Source organism: Giraffa tippelskirchi, chromosome 13 (assembly GCF_054371585.1).
Source record: "Giraffa tippelskirchi isolate mGirTip1 chromosome 13, T2T-mGirTip1v1.2.pri, whole genome shotgun sequence".
Lineage (NCBI taxonomy): Eukaryota > Metazoa > Chordata > Mammalia > Artiodactyla > Giraffidae > Giraffa > Giraffa tippelskirchi.
In genome coordinates, this window is record NC_137287.1 from 100,210,167 (window position 1) to 100,227,868 (window position 17,702).

The 17,702-nt window shown below is 46.7% G+C and overlaps 1 protein-coding gene across 6 annotated transcripts in view; it reads left to right on the forward strand.

The window, feature by feature from the left end:
* LOC145533266 (putative serine/threonine-protein phosphatase 4 regulatory subunit 1-like) overlaps nucleotides 1-17,702 on the forward strand; it is a 74,366-nt gene that overhangs the window by 55,511 nt on the left and 1,153 nt on the right. For 5 of the 6 annotated variants that reach the window (XR_014073959.1, XR_014073960.1, XR_014073958.1 and 2 more), the window contains 3 exons: nucleotides 1,299-1,483; nucleotides 8,864-8,959; nucleotides 9,801-9,987. Coding sequence is in view for 1 of the 6 variants with exons in the window: in XM_081560344.1 (XP_081416470.1) it covers nucleotides 1,299-1,403 (105 nt within the window). In the remaining 5 variants the exon portion in view is untranslated. Of the gene's footprint in view, nucleotides 1-1,298; nucleotides 1,484-8,863; nucleotides 8,960-9,800; nucleotides 9,988-10,217; nucleotides 10,379-10,774; nucleotides 10,960-11,269; nucleotides 11,369-17,702 lie in introns of all 6 variants that reach the window. The other variant, XM_081560344.1, reaches the window with a different exon arrangement.

A 17,702-nucleotide genomic window follows, 5' to 3' on the forward strand; every position in this document is an offset into this window, starting at 1 on the left:
AGATTGCATTACTATCAGATTTTGACAGTCTGCCCTCTATGACTAAAAGGGACACTGTGGCTCAGACATAAAAAAAAAAAACAAACTGCCTGCAATGCATGTAAACCCGGGTTTGATCCTTGGGTGGGGAAGATCCCCTGGAGAAGGGAATGGCAACCCACTCCAGTATTCTTGCCTGTAAAATTCCATGGACAGAGGAGCCTGGTGGGCTATAGTCCATGGGGTTGCAAGGAGTTGGACATGACTGAGCGACTAACACTTTCACTTATGACTAAAACATCCCCAAAGACCATCTTACCTTGGTGGGTGTGCTGCTTGGGGAATCCAGAATTTCAAAGTCCTCCACAGTTTTTCTCTACAATTCACATAACAGACACCAGTCATTCAGCCTTTGGGAGCTTTTCTGTATTATCTTGTTGGATTTAACCAGGTCATTCACTAGGATTAAGGGGTAAAAGAAGTTACTTCTCGTTATTTCTTTTTGTTTCAGACACTTCCCTTTGGACTCATATCTGGTTCCCTTTTCTGCGCCTTTAACTTCTGGCTCTGCCTCCACGGCATCACTGAGTCAGGCCCGCCCTTGCTCAGGATGGCTGGGTCTGAGCAGCACGGTTCTGTATGCTTTGGTAGCTCCTGAAGGTTTCTGAGCTCTGCACGGACAGTGTTTGGGGGAGGCGGAAAGCCTGTTCTGAGTGTTTCCTGGCCGTGGCCCACAACACATCCCCTGAGGTCTGCAGGGCCAGGCTCTCATCCCTTTTCATCACACTGATCAGTGACCCCTGCCGATGAGTGAGTGTAGCCACTCTGGGGCCTCTGCATGGCCTCCGGACTTATCACTGTGTCCTGTGTCTTTTCAGTAATGGACCAGCTTGTTTAGACTTTGTGAGGATTATTAGGGGACCTGAAATCTCAGAAGCCTGGAGCGTTGGTAGCAAACAAATATTCCAGAAATGAAAATGAGGAGGAGAAAACTAACTGCCAAGTTACCTTTTCTGTTACAGTCATAAACATGCCCACAGTGATTAATAAGCGCTGTTCACATGCTTTACAAAGTCTGGAATTATTTGATATGGAATTAATATTCTGGAAGCATACAAACTACATGATGGTACTACATTTTTCCTGATTTTCTGTTGAAAAATAGTTTATTTGGAACTTAGGGACTGCTTTTAGAAAGCAATACACCTACTGAGACATGACTCAGTGGACAGCGAGTTGTCTGGTGGTTAGCCATCTCTCCCACCTAGAATCAAGTGAATCAGACCCCGTACCCACTGAGCCCTTCTCTCTGGTTTCAGGTGCTCCGGGCTGCCTTCCAGTCCCTGGGCCCCTTCATCTCCACCTTTGCCAACCCCTCCAAGGCTGGCCTTTATATTCAGGAAGATGGTACCTTGAACATCTGACCACTGGCTCCGGGTTTGGACTTGGACATCAGCTCCGGGCTACCGGGTGCAGGTGGCTGTGGGGACACAGCCTCCGCCTGGTGAGTTTCGGCCGGATAATTATCAGGGTCCCCGCTTCACCTCAAGCGTCCACCTAAAATTCTAGCAATTATCTCGTCTGGAGTTTAGTAACAGTGACCTTCTGGGCAAGATGGAATATTAGAGCTTTAATTATGTAAAGAAGCAAAAAGTAATTGCAATAATGATTTTGAAACATGACTACTGGGTTATAAATAATGAAGCTACTGTCTCCTAAATTTAGATAAAATATTCATTGAGAGTAGTGATTAAATAACCTATAAAGAAAATTTTCTTTTACTTTTTGATTAATGAAGTTCTTTGGACAATTCACACAGGGAAAATGTGAAGTCTCCCAAATAGACTTTTGTGCCATAGGATTTTACATGCACATGAAGGTACCTTCCTGACCCATTGTTTGTCAGCCTTACACTGCATTTCTTGTATGTTCTAGTGATTGATCTTGGGTTTTTTTTTGTTTTTTTTTTGGTCTTCCCTCTGAAGATGACAGGTACACTCTAAGCAGACCATTTGAGATGGTTCACAAACATCTCTCCAGTGTTAATGTTACTCAGCAGTGTGAGAGGAGGTAATTCACATCTCAGGTGGTATGGATGCTCTGTAAGGGTGGTGGATCTTTCCCACCACCTTTCTTCACCAAAATTCACTGAGTTCTTGCTGAAGGTCAGGCCTGGGGCGCCACGTCTTCCTCATCAAGACTTTCCAACTGGCCCGTGAGTAGCCAGGTCCAGCACCTTTTATTTTCTAATGCCTGCCCCCTGGTGGAGGGACTGATGAGCAGTAAGTGCAAGAAGTCTTGCCATGCCAAGAGGTGCCAGCGTACCAAAGCCAGGGCTCATGCACCACTTGGGCATGGTGGAGGGGTTGGCTGCACCTTCCTGTGCCTTTTTCAGTACACAAAGTACCCCCCAGCAGATCCGAGGGTACTGACTGGGCCTCTTGTCCCCTGTGAGGTTAGTATCTTCTGGCCCCAGGAGACCCAAGAGGTTGGGTCTCCAGGTAGACGGGAGGACTGGCTTGCGAGGACGTGGACCTCAGCGTTTCCCATTTTCCTTCCAGTCTATTGTTGTTTTTTGTTGTTCAATTGCTCAGTTGTGTCCAATTCTTCGCAACCCCATGGACTGCAGCATGCCAGGCTTCCCTATCCCTCACTATCTCCTGGAGCTTGCTCAAACTCATGTCCATTGAGCTGATGATGCCATCCAACCATCTAATCCTCTGTCACCCCCTTCTGCTCATGCCCTCAATCTCCAGTCTATTGTACGGCGCTAAAAACTTGCTTCCCTCAATTTAACCTAGGTCAGCATAGCCAGGCCAGACAGAGCCAGCTCTGCCCAGAGAAGGCCCATCCACAGACACCAGCACCTTCCCACATGTCAGTAGCTCCTCCAGTGGCCTGGTGGAGAACTCGGTGGAAGACTCTGTCTTGGCTAGAGCCAAGCTGACCAGGCTTCCCTCAGAGGCCATGAAGCTCCCCAGTGTTAACAACCTCCCCATCCATGGCCATCCTGGGCTGGATTCCTGGGCCCACCCAGTGTGCCCTGAGGATGCTTTCAATAATTTCCTTTATTGGCGAACTCCTCTCCCTGACACAAGCTAGGACTTAGAGCTGCTGCTGAGTGAGGCTGGCCACGGGAGGAAGGCGGGATTTCAGCCGGGGATGTGCACAGGGGCTATGTGGCCAGGAGCGGGATCCAGGGAGTTCTGGGTAGCTTGCAAGAGCACGTGATGAACGATCCAGGCATTCAGGATAATTGCTGTCCATCGTGATGAGAGAAAACGGCATCTTTCTGGGTTGTGTGTCTCACGGGCCTCTGTGTGTGCGCTCCCTTGAGTCCCCCCGGGGGGCAGTGCGGGGGGAGCCTGGCTCAGTCTTTCCCCACTGCCGTCACCCCGGGGATCCCACTGTGCAAGTCCCAGCAGGGGTTTCACCTCCTTGCTTTTCAGCCATGCGTGCAAAACTGGAGCCGGCTTTCAGGTAAAAGCGGGCAATTCTCAGGCACGTCCTAAGCAGTGGAAATTTCATTAGCTCCTTAGACCCAGTTCTATCACTTCCTATGTGACAATGCCCTTTCTAGTTATGAACAGCTAAGGACAGTGCTCTTTTCAGAGCCTGTTAACTCAGCCCTCACCTAAACCTGAAGATGTTTGTCTTTGTGCAGCCAGGAAAAGTACAACTTCTTCTGTGGGGTATTTTTCATGCTGTGACTAGTGTTCCCACAGAGTGTCTGATCTGGGAGCCAGGCCCTGCGGTCCATATCCATCATCACGCCTCTTCTTTCTCTAAACACGGCTAGATTTGTATTCTTCCCTGAGTTGGGAAACTGGAAAAAAAAACAACGCTTGCTGCTGTTGCCAGGCAAAGATTTGTGAAGCCTTTCGGGAAAGGAAATGTGAAAATCCAGTTAGCCCTGTGATTATTCTGTGTCTTTAAATTCATAAAGGAAATTAAGTCAGCGTTTGCTGAAGGATCAAGCACATGTAACATATCGCTCCTAATAGTTATAGACAAAGGTCTGTTTTTGGAAAATGCATTTCTAAAGCCGAGTTATTCAGTGCCTGGACCTGGCCTGGGTGCTGATGACAGACAGACACATGAGGCCCTTATGGCCTGGTTGAGGGGATTGTGGAGCATAGGAAGCGTCAGGGGCCGGGGCAGGGGTGGGTGCACAGGCCAGGAAGCCGTCCCTCCTGGGGGCAGAGGAAGGGTCTGGGAGAAGACCTGGCAGAGCAGCTGACACGTGAGGCAGGCTTTAGGCAGTGGCCAGGACTCCATCATCTCGAGATGTCGGGGATGAGTTCAGAGGTTTCTTCCAGTTTCCTCAAAGCATTTGTGAAATCCTGTGTGCAGATGCAGACTTAATCTCTTTGTGAGAAAGGACCCACAACTTTCATCAGTTCTCAAAGGGATCTGGGACCCCCAAAGATTCAGAAGGAAACCCCACTTTGGGGATTTGTGCCCTAGCCATGGCGGGGTGTGGTCTTTGCAAGCTCCAAATATTTCAGTGACTCTCTTGGATTTGATTAGTAGAAAACAGGATGCAGGCAGTGCTGTGTGTGGAAGCTGGGGCCTTGGAAACATGAGTTTGTTTTTATAGAAAGGCACGCGAAATATGTCATCTTCACTGTTAGGAGAGTCTCAGGTTATCGAGTCGTAGACAGAAAGAGCGAGTAGCCCTGGGGCTCGGGAGCGAGGTCTTCACTCACCCATGAAGATCGCCGCAGCTTATGCATGTGCATGTGTGTGCGGCAGGGCCAGCAGCTGTCCACTTTATAAATGGGGGACCCGCGCCCACTGTGCTTCTGGGCCTCCCGGACAGTGGTGTTCAGGACACTGTGTTGTCTTTCTGTGAAAGATGATGAAGTTAAACTCTGATTTTCCCAATTGAGGCTTTTTGACTTCAGGTTTGATGCTCTGTGCATGGCTGGTGTTTAGCTGGAATCAAGTTAATGTCTGTAAACATCAGCATCTCAGTGAGAGCTCGTGCGGGGGCCGGGGATGGGGTGGAGGTCCTGTGCTTGTGCAGTGCATTTGCATCTGGCCTGTCTTGTTGTAAAGCCAAATCCAGTTATTAAAATTCTCAAAACTTGTCTTCCCACAGCTCAAATTCAGGGATTATCAGCTGCACTGGGGGCTTCCCAGCTTGACTCTGTGAACAGGGTCTAGCACCAGCCCAGAGAAGGGCCAAGTGAAGTGTCCATGCCAGGTCCCATCCCTGCCCCTGACAGCCAGGGCCCCTGGGCTGACCTCACCACTGTGGGGCAAGCTCTCCGCAGCCAGGATATTAGCAAGCATGGTAAGTCTCTGCCCTGTCCCTCTGTCACTGAGGATGTGACAGAAATCACAAAGCCGCATTTTCTTTTATTAATATATCCTGGCAGAGATGATAAATGGCAAATTTAATTTTATTCTTAAGGTCATGTGTTGGATAACTAGACAACCAATCAATGGGGTGATTGATAACACTGACTCTCCTCCATGAAACAGAGGTGGGAGACCAAAAAGCGCCTTCCCCCTCCCCAGAGATGACGAGACCTGCTTCTTTGGGGGGAATTAAATGTCTAAAGGCTCCATCTCACCGCTGACCGACATTCACATCTTTCAGTGATGAGAGGAGGTGAGTTCATGCACCTCCTGGAATGTAAAGTCGACAGCGGCCTCCAAGCTGTGTGTCACCTCCAGCCTGTCCTGCGGGCCTCCTCTCACACCTGGCTGCTCAGGATGGAGTAGTGGATGCTGTTTCTTGGAGGAGAGATTTTGAAAAGCCAGTAGCTCATCACTTTTTCTCCTCTAGTCTGGAGCCAACCCCGGTGAGACCTGGACTCCACGTCTGGGGCAAGGAGGAAGCCCAGCACTTCTTTCTTTAAAAAAAAAAAAAAATTTTATTGGACTATGGTTGATGTGGGCTTCCCTGGTAGCTCAGATGGTAAAAAATCTGCCTGCAATGCAGGATACCCAGGTTCAATTCCTGGGTTGTGAAGATCCCCTGGAGAGGGCAACCTACTCCAGTATTCTTGCCTAGAGAATCCCATGGGCAGAGGAGTCTGGTGGGCTACGGTCCATGGAGGTCACAAAGAGTCGGACATGAATGAGCAACTACTGTAGTTGATGTGCAATGTGTTAGTTTCAGATGTACAGCAAAGTGAATGTTTAACATATACACATATCCACTAGTCGAGTTCCCTGTATTACACAGCAGATCCATATTAGTTATCTATAGTAGTGTGTATGTATCAACCCCAGTCTCCCAATTTACCCCTCCCCCTGCCTTGTCTCCTGGCAGCCATACGTTTGTTTTCTATATCCATGACTCTACTTCTGTTTTATAAAGAGGTTCGTTTGTACCTTTTTGTTTCGATTCCACACATAAGCGATATTATATGATTCAGCATTTATTTCTCACCTTAAGTTTCTCCAACTTTCCAGCTTGCTTGTGGTTAGAGGCTCTGATGCCTTCCTAATTTCTACTAAGCTTGCACACGGACCCCCTTGAGCTGGGGTCCTTCCCAGGTAATGGTAAGACTATTGAATTAAAATCAGCAAGGAGTCTGTGTTCATAAAGTCATGGTGTGTTGGCACCCTTTCATTTTTATGTGCTATGATGGGGAATCTTCAAAATTGTGGTCTCCAGGGCCAGAGTACCAATTGTTTGTCCATTCTCACAGTTTATATTTTGGTTTTCATGATGAGACTAACTTATCATCTCCCTTTACCCCCTTGCTCCACTCCAGTAAAGCAAAACAAAAGACAAATGAAAATGGTCCAAATCCTAAATGTTTAAGAGTTTGTTAAGGTTGCCTTTGACTAGTAAGGGATGAGATGATATCCTATTTTGCTGATTTGTTTCAAAAAATAGGCAAGAAAGCTCACGTTGTTACCCTCGTTGCCTGGAGTATAAAAACCATCTGTGTTAAGTGGAAAGGTGTGGTCACGTTTACCTTGGTGGGAGATGTGGTACTCTGCGGGCTTCTTTGTCATACATGGACACGAAAACAGAAAAGAGAGAACAGATACCTCCAAGCTGGGGCTCTTGAGTGAGGGATCTTGAAGGGTCTGCATAGTTGGGCTTTTGGTTTATGGTGAGGTATGTAAGAATTGATGCTTTTTAACTGTGGTGTTGGAGAAGACTCTTGAGAGTCCCTTGGACTGCAAGGAGATCCAATCAATCCATCCTAAAAGAGATCAATCCTGGGTGTTCATTGGAAGGTCTGATGTTGAAGCTGAAACTCCAATACTTTGGGCACCTCATGCGAAGGGTTGACTCATTGGAAAAGACCCTAATGCTGGGTAGGATTGGGGGCGGGAGGAGAAGGGAACGACAGAGGATGAGATGGTTGGATGGCATCATCGACTCGATGGACATGGGTTTGGATAGACTCCGGGAGTTGGTGATGGACAGAGAGGCCTGGCGTGCTGCAATTCATGGGGTCGCAAAGAGTCGGACACGACTGAGCGACTGAACTGAACTGAACTGAGGTATGTCAGGGAGCTTGAACTTGATTCTTAGTTTCCTAGGGGGTCAGTCAGGATGCTTCTAGTTGCAAAAGAAGAAAAAACAAAAATCCTCGAAGAGCTTAAGCAATAAGGCAGAAGAGGAGATGAAGCTGGGAGACTGGTCACCTCAGCCCTTATGTTGACCCTGGTCCAGCTCCCACTCTACCATCTTTGTGTGCCGACTCAATCCAGAGCTGTCTGGGGAAAAGAGGGTCTTATTTCTTCCTGCTTGTCTCTTCTGACTGCCTGGTGATTTTCTGGGGAAATGACCTCCCAGCTCTTTCTGGGGTTGCCTTGACTTGGGGTGGTTTACTTAAACCTTAACTTGGCTCTGGGAGTAAGTTCTCTATGTAATGATGGCACTGAAGACTTGGGAATAAAATTAGTTCCTGGAGGAAGAAAAATGATCTATTATTTATTAATCTCTGTGAATTTATTAACTTGGAGAAATTGAGGTCTTAGGTTATCATATCAAAATATTTCTGTTTTATCATGTTCCTCTATTAAAATGAGCAGTACATTTCAGTGAAAACCTTGGGAATTGAAGGTTCTGGTAGCATGCCTCAGAGCAAGTGAAACATCTATCGGTGTATTAATCGACTTTCCCGGATCATATATTGAGCTGATTTGTCAGAATCCATTAAGCTAGTCGACAGTATGACATTTCAAGTGCAAGTAGGAAAATCCATGTTATGGTTGAAGGAGAAGGTCAGGTCCATCTCAGTTAATCAATGATCAGAGACCAATATGTCACCGCTGGACGGTCCTGCTCATTTTAATTGTTAACCTAATGTAAAGGTTCATCAGCAAACATTAGAGGTATTTGTACATGTGAAAATTGAGAACAGTTTCCTAAGTAAAGACTCTTTTATCAGCCGTGTCTTTTCACTCAGATTAAATGGGTCCTCCCCTTCCCTGTCCACTCTCTCTCTCTGGAGTCCAGCCGGGAGGCACTCTCCCATCCCTGAGAAATGCTGGGGGTGCTGGTCACCATTCCTGCAAACCTTGCTCTGCCTTCTGGAGTGGTCTATGGTTTAAACGTGTGACTGTTTATCAGTTAACCATACCGGGGATCCTGGGGCTTAAAGAAGGGTAAATGCAGATTCAGGTTGTTGGTACCCACCAACCGGAGCCTGTCTTTTGTAAGAGCCTCAAGCAGCCTTGAATGTAAGATGCACCCGCAGTGAGTGACCTGTGCAATATCAAACATAAGCTTGCAAATGTATTTTTTTTTGCATCTAGAGAAACGCCACTGACTTCAGGGGGAGCTCTGGCCTTGGTTTGCAGAAGTCATTTCTGGCTTTGAAAGAGGGTTCTTTGAAGGGGGAGCAGTAGGACGGCTTCCTCCTTTGGACTGTGTTGCTAACCTGCTCACTCTACTCTGCAGGGTCCCGGCGAACCCAGAAGTGGGATGAGGGACCTCTGGGAGACTGATCAGAGGCATGGCTCCAGTCCCTTCGAAGAGAATAAATCTAAATTACAGGTTTGTTCCTTGACAAGAAAAGCAGCTCAAAATTTTACATTATCTGGAAGTTAAATTTAAGAATAGCTGTTGGAACCAAATGTTTTTCTTCCATCAATATTAATGACATATCTTAGTTCATAATCTGTGTTGCTAATATTTCCTCTCCAGCTGAAAAAAAAGTAAATTCTCAAGTAGTATTTAAAGTATTCTGAACAATCTAGAATGGTATCTTAATAAAACAAAATGAAGTATGAGAAAAGAATTTGACATGTATATATTAATGTTTAATGTCTATTTATACAAACCATTTAAGTCCTTTTGTTTGGTCCGAAAACTTTTTGACAGCTTCCTTTGTTGAGCCATGTTTGGTTTTGTTCTATCTCGTGACTTAGTTTCTTCTGTTATGGAAGTTCTCTTAAAGGTTTTTAATCACTGAATCCCATTGTCCTTGTAGAGAAAAGGTTAGTGGGTAATGTCTTAAGAAGGCAGTGTTCCGTCCATTGGAAAAAAGTAGTAGTGAGCAGAGTGAGGGCCTCAAGCCATAGGGGCTGGGCAGTTATAGGAGAAGAGGAGAGGGTTTGCATTCTCCACAGCTGCCTGGACCAGCCTAACCAGATGTTGATGTTCTAGACTGTGCTCTGTGACATGGTGTTGGACCAGTTTGGAAAAGACCCTGCTTTAACTTGCATCCAGGTTGAAAACTCACCCCCTGCAAAACCAGGAGTCGGTTCTGGCCTCTCGTCCCTCTTACGTCTCTGCTTGGCTGTTTTCACATTTAAGTTCCAACCACCTTGTCTTTCGGGAGTCTTCTCCCTCTCTCCAGCAAACATGATGGTTTCTTTTCTCTCCCATTTCCCAGGACATAATACCTCAGCCCCTGCTAGATCAGTACGTGTCCGTGACCGACCCAGCTTGAGCGCAGACCGTCAATACCAACACAGCCAAACACTGTGCCTGCAGCCTCCCTGGGGGTGGCGGTCACCCTGGGCCGGAAGAATTGGCACTGCCTGAAAGATACGTACAAGGCGCTGGCCTCTGACGTGCAGGTAAAAGGAGCCTTTGCAGAGGCTGGCACAGAACATCTAATTAGGAGACGGGGAAGCTGCAGCCAGGCCCACTGACCTGTGCTTTTTGTGGCCAAAGTTGACATGTTTACTGGCCTCTGATGAAATAGAGCTTTAAGTGGTCAGCACTTGGCAGTATCAGTTTTGCTCCAGAAATGCCACCTATGCTCTTGATAATGCTGAGTTCTGCTTGCCTTCTGCGGTCCGCCCAGTGGAAAGTCCAGTGCCCCTGGCCTTCTCCTTCCATGAGCTTGCGGTGATCCTCAGGGATCAGTTAACAGCAGCCTACCTGCTACCCGTCCTCAGTGGATTTCTAAAGGACCTGGATGAAGTATGAATAGGAGTCCTCAAACACCTGTATGACTTTCTAAAGGTAGGGAGAAGGGTTAAAACAAAAAAGCAAACCTCTCCTCTTCAATACAATTTTTTAAAACCCTGGGTATGTATAGTATCAGTTAAAAAAAAAAAAAGCTGTCTGGGTTTCTTCAGTTGAAATATATCATCCACAGTCTTAAAGTGGGCATTCTTTCAGTGATGGGTAAATATTTTTCTGTCTTTCCTCCTAATCTCCCTGTCCCTTAGAGTTCTAATGCCATGGAGAATTACGCTGCAGAAAAGGAGAAGCTGGGCTCCTAGGAGGCATGTGCCTTGCCAGGGGTCATCTAAGGGAAGAGCCCGGCTGAAATCCAATCTCAGTTCTGCATGAGGAGCTATTTCTTGCAAGATGGTGCTGATTGCCTCCTTGCCTTTTCTTTCTCCCCTCCTAAAGGAATGATGAGTGTAAAACCGAGAGTTTAGAAATGACCTCAAGAAACTAATTAGTCGCATCCAGACGACCAGGAGCTGCCCTTGACAGAGCTGGGCGCCTGCTGCTTGGCTGGTGTGGGCACAGAACGGGCGAGCAGTGCCTTCTCCCTGGGAAGCAGCGTGGCATTATCTCTCGAGCACACACAGGCCTGTTTTTTTTTTTTTTTTTTCAGGCAGGAAATTGTGAAAGATGGAAGAGTGGAGGGCGTGTAGAAACACACAAGCACATACATGAAACAGGGGAGAAAGGTTGGAAGCAGTCGGGGAGGCACTGTCCGTGTGTTCACAGCAAAGCTAATTCACAGCCACTCTGGGTAGTGGAGACACAGGCGTCAGGGAGACACACGGCTATGGCCAGGGACAGATGTATAACCTGAAGTTTATAATAAAACAGAGTATTGGGGGGCATTCTGGAGGATTATATATTCTTATTTATATGTAAATTTTAAAAAACTAGTTGCTTCATGAGGACAAGAGGAGAGAATATCTATCAGCTTCAAGAATTTGTAGTGACCGATAACAGCAGGAATTGGAGGTTTCGATATGAACCAGCAGAGTAAGTAAAACCTGTTCGGGGATATGAGAAGGCAAATTAGAATAATTCTTAATTTCCCTACCTTATAATTGATTTCTGAAGTAGCAATAAGAGTCTTCTTCTGGATAAAGAGATTATGTTTTTATTAAGGGATAAACTGAATTCCAAAGCTCTAAGTTACAAATACCACAGTCTCCGGGGAGACATTCATTTTCAGAGGCAGACAGGGCGAGAGTCACTTTGGAATTAGAGTGTTCTGCTGTTCTATAAGGCAATTTATTCGCACCAAATAAAAGATGAATCACCCGCTCTTCAATATTCTCCTATTAATCGGAGCAGTTTTTGCCAAATCTTTCTTGAACATTCTGAGTGTGAACCCTCTGTTTAAGGACACAGCATGGTTTATACACTTCAGCTCCTGAAAAAAATTATGCTACAGTGAGAGAGATGAGAAAGTCTAACCCAAATGAGGTGATTATTGAATAAAAACGTCCCCCAAGGTGGCTCAGAGCTGCACATCATTTTGTGTGTGAAGGGGTTATTTAACTCCATTGTGTGCCAGCAAGAGGAATGGTCAAGGTTTTAGTGATGCCAGAAGAGTGAAATCGTCCCCTTAAATAATTCTCCTTCCCTGGGTGTAGAATGTGCTTTCCGCAATATTGAGTAGATTTGTTTGTGGTGGTGTTGTTTGGGTGTTAGTTTTCACCTCCTCAAGATTTATTTCAGTAATCTCTTCTCTTCATTTTTCTTGCCCTCAACTAGATATCTCTGAAATAATTGTCGTCCCTGTAGAAATCCATCAGGCTTTCGCAGCTCTTCGGGATAAGATTTGGCCGATGCCAGGGGCAAACGAAAAGATTTTCTCTTTGCTGTGATCCTTAATCATTATGCTTAATTTGAGAGATTGAGGTTTCAGTCATTATGTCTTGTCCCCGGCGCATATTCTGAGAAAAACAGGCCCACGTTTTTTTTCCATGAAGGCATCGCGCCCTCTAGCGGCCGATGCAAGAACTCGGCGCGGTCCACCTCGGGCTGGGCTGAACCGTCTCTCCCGGGTGGGGGGCGCGGATAGGGATGCGGGGACCGAGACCCCGGGTGGGGTCGGGGCCGGAGGCCGGCAGGAACCGGGAACGGGGGGCCGGAGACCGAGGATGGAGTCGGGACGGGGGACCGCTGGTCCACTTTCCCGGGCCGGGGACCGAGGCCGGGCACGGTGTGGACCCGGTGCTGTTGCCGGTGCCGGCTGCGAGGACCCGTTTCCCGGGCCGGGCCGACTAGCCTCGCCCGACGGCGTTATCACCAACATCTGTGCGGTGGTTATTGAAGCCGAAGCCCACCGATATGAATCTGTGTTTCGTGCCCACGATACTGGTACTATTTTTCTGAAAACAGTGCTTTTTTTTTGATATGAAAGTATTCATCGGCACCCCTGGCTTCTGGTTCTAACTTCCACGCAATCACTCTTTCATTTCCTTTCCTTTGCCAGGGTGTAAATCATGCCGTTTATTTCCGTCCCCTTCTCCCCTTCCCCGCTTGGACAGAGCTCTCTGGCGGTGGCTTGTTCCCACCGGCGGCTGATGAATTTTCCCGGGAGCGCAGAGCCCGGCTCGGTTCTCCCCAAGCGGACCTCGTGCGAGCGCGCGAGCCAGCGAGCCGAGGGCACAGGCAGAGCATTTAGTCGGCAGCGTCGGGGGCTGCGGCGACCGGGAAGCCTCATTTGTTTTCCCCTTGATCTGCTGATCTTTGGAAACTTCAGCTTCCTGGCTATTTTTATGTTATCTGATTTTTTAAAGTTTTTATGTGTTTTCGAACTGGTAACCTAAAGTTGAAAGATTAAATCCCTTATTCATAAATTTCTCAACCTCTGTTTTACAAAGTCTAACTTATTTTCTTTTGGTTTGATTTGTGTGCGTGAGAGAGATGAAGAATTAAGATTTCTTTGTTTTTCTTCACTTTTCTTTGCGTAGCCATTTTCCCTCAGCTTTCGTAGATCTCACGGCCCTGCTATTTTTATCTATAAGATGAAATGAGAATAAAGAGAGATAAATAATGTTTTTCACATTTCACATTTCATAGTATCTTTTCTTTTTAATTTCAGACAGCTGATATTGATTTTGGAACTCTATAATCTCAATGATGTTTATGATTGTTTAATTCATATTGCCTTAAAGTTGTGTGCAGATAAAGTTTCTGAGGTTCCGTGGATCTCCTTCAAATTAGTCAGAAACCATGGCCTTTTCTGTTTATGATTTTTAGAAAAAGGAATATTTATGTTTCTTTCCTTTTAACTTCTGTATTTTATCTGGGCTTAATTTGTCCGTTTACTCATGAAAGCAGCTTTTATTTTGAAATTAGAAACTGTATTATAGTTTTATTAATATGTGAGTTAGCTCTTTGGTTTAACTGTGTGCCTGAATATGAAAATTGTAGGTAAATTACTTTATGCATCACACCCTTTAAACAGTGGCTTAGTGTTTTCTTTTAAACATAGATTGGGTTGATTCTTTAGCACGGTTTTATAAAAAAAAGTAGTTAGTGAGCAGACTCCAGCAAAAAGAAGCCGATCCTGTTTTATATGAGCTTATACCAGCTGAACACTGAGAAAAAAAAACCTCACTTGAAAATATCGATTTACTAAGGTACTCTGATGGTGTTAAAATGTTGTAAAAATGACATGTTCTGAAAGGTAATGATTTAGTTAGCAAGGGGACATTTTCTCAGATTTGGAATCTTAAGATTAATAATGTATTTTTCTAATGCCATTCCCCTTTTTAAATTCCATTTTTTATGAATGGTTTTATGTATGTGTGTGTATAATGCCATATATTTAAACATCTTTTTTCCTCTGTGTTCTAATGATCACTATGACAAAAATTACCTTCTCCCGTGCTTATAAATTCATTTTAAAAGTGGAAGGGTGCATAAAAACGTCTCATTTCCATGTAGAGTAGTATTCATAATTCAAGTAGATGGCAGCATTTTAAATTTGCTTTTCTAATATTTTTCACAGGTTGTGGCAATTCTGCAGAAGTAGTCAAACAGTGAAAGTGAGTGCACTAGGGTTCAGTTTCATCATGAATTCATCCTATGGTTCTGGCACTGTTCTAAGTGGGTCGGAAGGCAAGCATTTGCTTTCATTTGTCGGGTTAGCAGGGGTCCCGGGGGAGCATCCAGCACGTGCATACGTTTCCTGTGTGACGTCAACACACAGCACCAGGCAAAGGATCCCAGCCCTGGAGGACTAGCCAGAAGCTTGGGGATCAGCGAACCGGGCTCCCTCATGTCACAGCCTGGTCAGGCAAAGAACCTGCCCAGGGTTCCCCAGCCACTCTCTGCAGTCCTTTGTGGATAGTAGCCAGGCACCTACTGTGTGCCAGGCACCTACTGTGTGCCAGGCGTGCTCTGGTGCCGCAGCAGGACGGGAACCACCTCCTGCTCTCCCAGCACCTGCTTGCTGTCCAGTGCGTGGGGGCTAGACCCAGACCCTGTCCAGTCATGCCCAGTCCTACTTCCTGGGGAAGTGGGGGATGGGGGCAGTGAGGAACAGAGCAGTAGGGCAGAGACCACTTCATCTCTTTAAGGTGAAGTTCAGGTCCCCAGGGAGCCCTCTCTGCTTGTCACTCAGTCGTGTCAGACTCTTTGCGACCCTGGACTGTAGCTCACCAGGCTCCTCTGTCCATGGAATTCTCCAGGCAAGAATACTGGAGTGGGTTCCCATTCCCTCCTCCAGGGGATATTCCCGACCCAGGGATGGAACCCTCGTCTCTTGCGTCTCCTGCGTTGGCAGGCGGGTTCTTTACCATTGGGCCACGTGGGAAGCCCACCCTCTCTACACAGCGTCTTAGAAATGAGGGCGTGATTTGTGTTTGGCTGGGGATGATGGCTGCCGCTTTTGATTGCCTGTGTGTATCAGGCCTCTCCTCCTACATCTAACGCCAACACATCTAATGCTGACAGAAGGTCCCACAGGGGTGGAGCTCGGTGTGCCCATATACTTCCAGTTTGTTTTTAGCTGGAGGAATTGAAGCCCAGAGAGGTTAAGTAACTTGCTCAGGATCACAGAGGAAGTATAAAACCATGATTTTTGTTTGTTTGTTTGTTTTCTGCTGAAGTGTTACTTTAACAGTTTTAACTTTTCCTCATGCACATATCCTGTGATACACAGAGGGAGTGGGAGGAGCATAGTGAAATCCTGTGTGCCTGTCACCCAGCGTTGTCAACAGTGCAGTAAAAGCTGGGATTGGCTTCCACCTGGCCCTGGCCCCAGACACCCTTTCTGTCTCTGGGAACCACCCCTGCCTTCCCCACGGAAGAATTCACGAGGGAGTGCCGCAGGCCCACGGGTTATCACAGGGGAAACATGGCCATTTACTTGTAGAAGGGCAAACCTGGGGCAGAGTTAGCGCCAAATTCACCAACCACAGGCCTGGCAACCCAGGCTTCTAAGAAGAAGAAGTCAGCGCTGCACCTTATTTTGTGGAGAAAGTGTAAATGAGAGATATTTGCTTTTGTTTTAAAATTCTTTTTTTCTGAGATTTAGACAGTCTGCGATGAAATAAAGGGAAAAGGGACCAACTAATTTTGTCTAAGAAAAATCAGTTTTCTTGTGTGCGCTTTCATTCAAGATTTAGAAAACTCTACAATAACACAAACAGAAGGACAGGGGACTCAGCCAAGAGAACCTCCCAAGGGTCATGTGGATTATCATTTAAAGGTGGGGAGAGAGCATCACCTGGAGGTTAGCGGGGCCACCTTTGGAGTCAACCAGTTAGTCTGAAGCCCGAGTCTCCTGTCTCCCTGCAAAGTGGTCTTGGGCAAAGCACCCTCTCTGCGCCTGCGCTGCCTCTCTGCCTTCTGTGAGACGGGGCTCCGGCGGCACGGGCCTGCCTGCCGGCGTGGTCCTGAGGCTTCGACAAGCAGATGCGCCCGCGTCACTCAGCACGGCGCCAGGCACCTGGGAGGCACTCGTAGATGTCAGCTGCTGTTGCTCCCCTGTAGGGGGAGGAACCTCAGGATTTAGAAGTTAACTTCCTGGCTTAGAATCCACACCTCACTCCTGCTTATGGGTCAGGAGCCTTCGGGGTCACCGTCACGGTGGACTCCCCTGTAAAACTGGGCTCGCTCTGATTTCTACGACTGGCTGTGAGAATGAGATGGGAGCGTACACTTGAAACTCTTTGTAAGCAGAGCAGCAGTGAATGCTTATGGTTATCACAGAAGCAGCATTTGTTACCTGTGCACAGACAGCCGGGCGCTGGATTGGGGTCTGGGGTTTGGCTGTCATGTGACAGGTGTGGCCCCTGTCCTCAGAACCTGAGGCCTGGAGAATGCCAGGCGTGAAGGTTCTACTCACCCTTACTGCGGCGCCGTGCTAGACTCTGCAAGGATGTCTGCATTCCCATTGCTGTTCCATTGTACAGATGAGGAAACTGAAGCCCAGAAAGGCAAAACCACTTACTCATGGCCACGAAGCCAGGAAGTGATCAGACTGGGTTTTGAACCCGGACCCATCTGACTCCAAAGCCTTTGCCTTCTCCAATCAGATGTTACTGCGCTTGGACCCCAGTGCTTGGCAGTGAATTATAAAGTGGTAACTGTGTTTCTAACCAAATTCAATGGTTGAGATTTTAAAATTCACACACACTTCTCAGACCAAAAGAGCCTGAAATTACTTCTTTGGAATCATGAAGTATATGTTTTTAGAAAAACTATGCTGATCCCTATTGAAAAATGTCCACTTTTTGGCTGTGGCTTTCTTTTCATCAGAGGCAGTGGTGAGCAAGGAGTGCACCCCCATGGACCAGTCTGTCAAACACTTACTGCCCAGCCTTTTAAGCCTCATGTAAGATCCTGTGCCAAACGTGAGGGTTTTGCTTGCCAAAGCTCTGAGGCAGATACTATTGGAAAAGGGTATGTGGGCCATTTTTCTGAGCTTACAGATTTTAAACTTCATCAGACGGCGGCTGGCTTTTGTCTTTCAGGAATTGTGGCAAATTGTGTGATATGGCATACTTCAGATTAATTATACAAATTGGTATATTTTATGCATGTGTATGTGTCATGTGCTCAGTCATATTCTACTCTGCAACCCCATGGACTGTAGCCCGCCAGGTTCCTCTGTCCATGGGGTTCTCCAGGCAAGAATACTAGACTGGGTGGCCATTTCCTACTCCAGGGAATCTTCCTGACCCAGAGATCAAACCCGAATTTTCTGTGTCCCCTGCATCGCAGGCAGATTCCTTACCTGCTGAGCCATCAGGGAAGCCCTACTTTATGCATAAAATGTTATTTATAAAATGGCTAGTAAAATTCAATAGCTGTTTTATATTTACTAAACATATGCTAAAATACAAAA